Below are 7,500 nucleotides of genomic sequence, written 5' to 3'. Positions count from 1 at the left end.
AATAACTAAACTTCCAATTAACTGTTGATTCTGTTAATTTTGCAAATCATTTATAATTAAATATCTTTCCCTGATGGTGTTCAAGTTTTAAAGTGACTAAATGTTTAGAGTTTCACGAACCATGAGAGTTTTTACTTAAGTTGGATATCGAATATGTCATGGCCTACAGAATAACTAAGTTATGAAATACACAAACGAAGTAAAACTTCATATCTATCATCACTGTTTCAAACAGCAAGTCATGCAAAGGGCCTGTGTGAATTTCTGCCATTCATGTCCTTACTCTGCTTTTTCTTCAATAAATCTCCAGTCACCCACAGCCTCGGTCCCATTTCATTGTCCTCATCCAAGCATTTCAGTGCCTTTTAATTCCTCTGGTGCTCTCGGGAATTCATTAGACATTATCATGTAGTACAGGAAAATGAAATGTTTATGGTATTTATTCCTCCTTCATCATATCCTGCCTACATACAGAACTAATGTAATTTCCATTATGGTACCATTTCCAACCCTAGTTATGTTCGATTTATTCTGAAATTGACATGGCCTTGTAGATTATGTTTTCCTACTTTGCCATAAATCATGTATGCACAGCAATATGAAATATACTAGACTAACGTAGTAATATCCTTAATGTTTTATGGAAACTCATTCTATCTGAATTCAAGATCTTCCTCAGCTTACCCATTGTGTTATCTTTATATTTAAATTATTTAACTATTTTCAGGCCAAAGTGAACCTGTACTGGATATCATTGTTCCAATATAGCTGAAAGATTCAACCGCACTAATCCTCAATCCATCAAGTGTCACTTCATCTCCCGGAGCAAAGTCTATCCTCTCGAATTAGGTCAAGATAGACGATACATTCTATCAAGCAAAGTTTGTAAATCATATGTTCTGCTGACTAAAGAAGCCTAATCTTCATCTTCTGAGTAACAATTTTCTATCATTACTTTGCCTTAAACATTTTCTCCGTTATCTCAAAACTTCATTTATTGCATAATGTGAAAATGGCAAACAGCAACATGGCAAACAGCAAAGGTGACATAACATTTCCCATTTGCATCCAACTATATACTGCGAATTCAACTGACAAGACTCAGCCAACATTACCTTTGCACCTACCTCGTTCATGGATAATTCCAACAAGCATTGCATATTAAACGAAGATATAGTGATTCAAGACCTATCATGCTTATTCTGTGGATTTATAAATTCCATACCCTGTACATTACCTCACCCGCCTTTTCTAAAATCAGGTAGTTCATCTCTAACCCCTGTACAGATTTCCTTCCCCATTTACAGATTACGAGCATTTCAAAAATGGCCACCACAACAGACTACAATGCTTTATAATGGCCTCATTCATCCGAGTTGTGTTTCTTTTATTTGCCAACAATTCATTTGCTAACAATCAGGCTTTGTTTATCCATTCTATATTCTATAAAAAAGAACAGTTATTATAGAATGTTTCAATATATATATATATATTAGGGCTTGTGCCTTGTATGATAAGGCGCCCTATGAGGTAATGTTAGACTAGCGATAATCTATACGCTAAGTCGGTTGGTATTGCACTTCCATCTTCAATGGAGTGTCTGGGGTTTTGTAGATCACTTTACGAAGTCGGTATTATCTTTACGACATGTTAAAAACTCATGGTTCGGTGAGGTTCTTGTAGAAAACACAAGGTATAAAAAATAGTCTATTCTTCTGAAGTTTTACATGATGAAGATCAGGTATGATCGTACAAGTCTTCTATGACGATAGCTTGATCGCTTCTGCCAATGATGATGGCTAATCCTATTCCTCTACATGATAAAGCTTAGGTAAAGAGGTACAGGTCTTCTAATGACGATAGCTAACTCTGTTCTGCCTGTCTACCATCTCTGTTACAAGTTATGAAGGAACAGACAGTAGTTCGAACATATGAACATACTATCAGATGACATAGTTACATACGAACACACAATCAAATGAGGCACACTCTACGATCACGTAGGCGGTAGTTGTCTCAAGCAGGGAGCTTGGACTAATGTTTATAAAACAATTGAATGACTACAGGTGACGGCATGTCAACTTAGCCTACATACTTATTGTATACGTCATCTTTAGCGTCTCTAGTCTGATCACATTCCTGCAAGCAATCTGGTTGACCTCTTTAGTTTTAGACTTTTATATATATGGACTAACATTCCATATTTTTATTATGTAAACACTTACATATATATATATATATATATATATATATATATATATATATATATATATATATATATATATATATATAACTGAAGTCACCTTTCCAATTATTCCACTACAGACCAAACTATTCTATCTCTTAAGTGTTTTATTGCACCTTCCAGTTGAAACCCGTGAATTCATCCATTTGTACAGTCAAGTGTTCTTGAGTTTTTTTTTTTTTTTACTATTTTTTATCAATCAAATCATCCTCTCATATCCTATATTCATGACCTTTTTAATACTTCCATCAGAAGTTATCTTTTTTTCTTCTTTAGATGTTATTCATAATGACCCATCCTTCCTTTTAATAGACACATTCCTCTTTGTTTTGTAATTAAGGGCACTCCCTTAATTCATGATTTTGTCAACATTATCTGCTTATTTTTCCAGTTCTTTCGTTTCTTCTTCTGTTTCACAGAAGCTCGCTATCTAGACTTGAGTAGCGACAACGTTCTAATCACATTCTCCTTTTACAACTTGAAATTTTTCTCTAAATACTTTCGTCCATTCTTTATTGTATCCGGGTTTCATCCGATATCCGAGGTCTCTGTATTCTCACTCATGCCTAGGGCTGGCCCCTAAAAATGTAACGAATCGGGACGATTTTTATTTTTTTTTAATACGATATTATTCTAAACAGTACAAGAGTTGAAACACTAATCTATAACGATCAAACACATATTACGAGAACAACATGACTCAATAAACAGAAAGTATTATGCTACTGCAAAAACCAAATCGTTGTTTACAGACGTATTCAATGATAAGTTGGTCATAACCGGTATAAATTAAAACGAAACCCTCTTACGCCGACTGGACGTATTTTACGTCGACATTTTTTGTCTCCCGTGTGGCCGACTGACGTATTTTACGTCGACTTACAAAAGTTTTTTTTTAAATTCGCGGAAAAATACTTATAGGCCTACCAGCCTAAAACTTTTGAATCACGCGCCTAGGGGGATGCTGGAAGTTCACGGATCAAGGTGTTGTTTTGTTTACAATCGTTGCGCAGGCGCGCAAGCGCGAATTTCTTTCTTGTCGCACTAAAAAGTATCTGTGACACATCTCGGAAATTATTTCGTCACTTTGACATAATTTTTGTACCATTGTAAATTAGCCGTTACATAAAGTATTATATATGAAGATGTGCGCATTTTTATGTAGAATACAACAATAAAATACTCATGATTGTAGCTTTTATCAGTTTTGAGATATCTTCATATAAATAACGATAATTGCCAAAATTTCAACCTTCGGTCAGCTTTGACTCTACCGAAATGGTCGAAAAACGCAATTGTAAGCTAAAACTCTTATATTTTAGTAATATTCAATCATTTACCTTAATTTTGCAACTAATTGGAAGTCTCTAGCACAATATTTCGATTTATGGTGAATTTATGAAAAAACGTTTTCCTTACGTCCGAGCGGTAACTCTTCTGAAAAAAATCATACATGCGATTGTGGTAATGTTTGCACCATTTTAAAATTAGCCGTTATATAAATTTTTATATATGGAAATGTGTGAAATTTCATGCACAATACAACTAAAAACAACCCATGGTTTTAGCTTTTATCAGTTTTGAGATATTTTCATTTAAATAATGATAATTGCCAAAATTTCAACCTTCGGTCAACTTTGACTCTACCGAAATGGTCGAAAAACGCAATTGTAAGCTAAAACGCTTATATTCTAGTAATATTCAAGCATTTACCTTCATTTTTAAACAAATTGGAAGTCTCTAGCACAATATTTCGATTTATGGTGAATTTATGAAAAAAATAACATTTTCTTTACGTCCGCGCGGTAACTATACCGAAAAAATCTTACGTGCAATTGTGGTAATGTTTGCACCATTTTAAATTAGCCGTTACATAAAGTTTTATATATGAAAATGTGCGCAATTTCATTTAGAATACAACAAAAAATAATTGAAGGTTGTAGCTTTTCTCATTTTTGAAATATTTGCATATAAATCACGATACATAGAAAAAAAACCACGTTCGGTCAACTTTGACTCTACCGAAATGGTCGAAAAACGCAATTGTAAGCTAAAACTCTTACAGTCTAGTAATATTCAGTCATTTATCTTCATCTTGAAACAAATTCGAAGTCTCTATCAAAATATTTAGATTTATTGTGAATTTTTAAAAAAATCTTTCCTTCCCTCCGCGCGCGGATTCTCCGTACGTCCCATTCTCGGAATATTTGCTCCTTTCATATTAGGCATTTCATAGAGTTTTATATATGAAAATGTGCGCAATTTCATGTAGAATAAAACGAATAATATTTCAAGGTTGTAGCTTTTCTTATTTTTGAAATAATTGCATATAAAAAATATATATATATAAAAAATTCGACATTTGGTCAACTTTAACTTGTCAGATATGGTCGAAAACTGCAATTGTAAGCTAATACTCTTACAGTATAAGTAATAATCAATCATTTGTTCTTCATTGTTTGTAAAGAAATTGGAAGATTCTCTAGGACAATATTTAGATTTATTGGTGAATTGTTGAAAAAAATATTTGTTTGCGTCCGTGCGTTACGAATTCATGCATTATTTTGTGATAATATTTTCTCTGTGTTGCTTTTATCGTTTTACAATGTGTTATATACCAAAATGATTGCAATTTAGTGTACATTACAACGAAAAAAAAAGTAACTTGTTACCTTTAACCGTTTTGCGCACAGCGCGATTTGAATACAATTATATATGAAATTTCGTTTTTGCCTAATCATATATCGCATTATTTATATATATGATAATGATAATTTTTTTCATTTCTGATGGTTGCATACTAAACTTCAGCCAATGAAAAAAAAGGAGCCAAAAATGAACTCTTAATCTTAAAAAAATAAGCGCGCTGGGGTTTTTTTTTTTTTTTTTTTTGAAAAAAATATTTTTTCCGCTTCCGCACTCACTCGGAAACACCTCCGGCACACGGGAGACTTATTTTTTTTTTTTTTTTTTTTTTTTTTTTTTTTTTTTTTTTTTTTTTTTTTTTTTTTGTTTTTTTTTTTTTTTTTTTTTTTTTTTTTTTTTTGGTTTTTTTTTGTTTTTTTTTTTTTTTTTTTTTACCGCTTCGGCGTAAGAGGGTTAGGTCACTAATACAAACTAAATTACGCAACGCTTCAGAAGAATATACAATTTGAATCTCTTCGTTTTCTGTCAATAACTATATGAAAGTTGATTAGCCTGTCGGTGTAAATGAAGTTTTTGCATGTGCTGTGATACATATAAATTTTGCTGCCAAATTATATCTGGTTCTTTTGTAACGCAAATCAGTCATAAACATGTCCGTTATAAACTGTTCTTATTAAATATTTTCAATACAATTCGAACCTTGTTTTTTCCGAATTTTGAAAAAATGTAGAAATGAAAACCGAATTATTTTCTAGTTGAATTATGTAACTCTCTTTAACTTTTCGGATATTGATGTTCTACTTTACATACAACCAAAAACAACTAATTACAAATTCTACCACTTACAATTCAATATGCTTGTATTAAACTAATTTAATTTCATTCGATAAATGAAATTTTTATAGTCTTGCAAAAACTAAATATCAACTAACCTTGATCAGGGTAATAGGATGGACATGGATATAAGTAATCAGACCACCGAATAGTGGCATCTGAATTACCTGAATTACTTACAATCCAGGCCACTTAATTAAGAAGTGATTTTGTAAAACCCAATCGATTGTCTTTCTGGTGTCTACTATGATGTATCTACATCACATTTATATATCTATGAAGAAGAGACTACAAACGACAGAACAAGTGATTCCATTCACTGGAAACTAAGTAGATGGATTCATTTATAGCGAAAATATATAAGTATGCAGAGGTCATTTGTAAATGTAATTTGTTATAATAATGAATGATTCGACTTATTTTGTAAATGTTAATTTTAATTAAAATTCATAACTGGTATAAATTGTTAAGTCTATCTGGGAATTGTTTTTAATGCTTATTCAATGAAGAGGGATACTCAAACATTTTTAGAAATTATTTCATGTTTGTTGATCTAAAAAATGGTCTTAAGGATCCTAGAGCTGAAAGCACTTCTACTTCAATCGCAGGCATTCGGTACTTGTTTGTCCTACTAGGGGCTGGTTTCATCAGTATGAGCTTCTATCAAACCAACAGCAGACGCACGTTTATGACGCACCAGGAATACCACGAGCAATGTGAGGCTCAATGCGTTGATGAACAACTATATGGTGAGTAAACATACCAAAGCATGAACGACTTCATTTCACATAGTTTTAGAAATCTGACTTTGTATGTATAAAAACTTGAGACCACGATTAAACTGTTATAACAAATTCTACCATACATAATTGGAAATATTTTCTATAGGAATATGACCTTAGTATATAAGACGGGGATCTCCAAAACTTTAGGTATGGATACCAAATTTCTGGTAGAAAAAATAAATACAACCCATGTCTGATTTTGTTCTGTATTGTATAAAACGAAGAGAAAAAAAAATCAAGTGTGTCTTGGGAACAATTCCTACCGTTACGAATTAGATGCCGAAAGGTTTGGAACTCTCCAAAACCGAAATTCTGGCCAATTCTTGGTTCCTCTGCGAAGAACCACATTCCAAAATGGGCTGTTTACCTTCCTCATTTCTCGGATGTCGAGGATTTTCAAGAACTGTTACATGCTCCTGAGGATCCTCTGGGTCTGTCATGGTTTGACACAAATTTTGACCAAGGGCTATGCAACTCCTTTTCAGAATAATTGTTCAGTCTCGTCCTGAAGATAAAGTAGGAAAGCAACGAAAAGTATGAAAACTTGACATGCGTGTAAGAACGAAGACATACAAGTAAAAATGACCCATAAAACGAGCTAAAATTAAACGAAAGAACTATTGCTTGTAAATAAGAAAATGAAAACACTCAAACTAACAATGCGATGTATGAATGCTATACTTACGTAAAGCTTAGATATAAGTTATTCAATACTACCACTGAAGTTGAAAGTCAAACACAATTAACACTGAGGCTTGTAGGATCTTTAGTAAGAAAACACCAAACAGAAAGAGTAAGATGATACTTGTGAGAGTTGGAAAAACAAGCACAAGTTTTACCCATGTCATGCCATTGTGAAAAACATTTAATTTAACGATACCGGTTTTAATTTTGCACTCCACTCACAATTGATTTAAGACACTAGCCGAATTTTAAAGTGAAAGAGAACTTCACTAATATGAACAGTTACAATCTGAAGGCCTCGCCAGA

At 32.7% G+C, this 7,500-nt stretch overlaps 1 protein-coding gene across 1 annotated transcript in view; it reads left to right on the top strand.

Moving 5' to 3' along the window:
- LOC135220263 (uncharacterized) overlaps positions 1-7,500 on the top strand; it is an 80,775-nt gene that overhangs the window by 4,672 nt on the left and 68,603 nt on the right. Inside the window, exon 3 of the mRNA XM_064257528.1 lies at positions 6,334-6,474. Coding sequence (XP_064113598.1) covers positions 6,334-6,474 — 141 coding nt within the window. The remainder of the gene's footprint in view (positions 1-6,333; positions 6,475-7,500) is intronic.

The sequence above is a fragment of the Macrobrachium nipponense genome, chromosome 1 (genome assembly GCF_015104395.2).
Source record: "Macrobrachium nipponense isolate FS-2020 chromosome 1, ASM1510439v2, whole genome shotgun sequence".
NCBI lineage: Eukaryota > Metazoa > Arthropoda > Malacostraca > Decapoda > Palaemonidae > Macrobrachium > Macrobrachium nipponense.
This window is presented reverse-complemented; position numbering and strand designations above follow the sequence as displayed.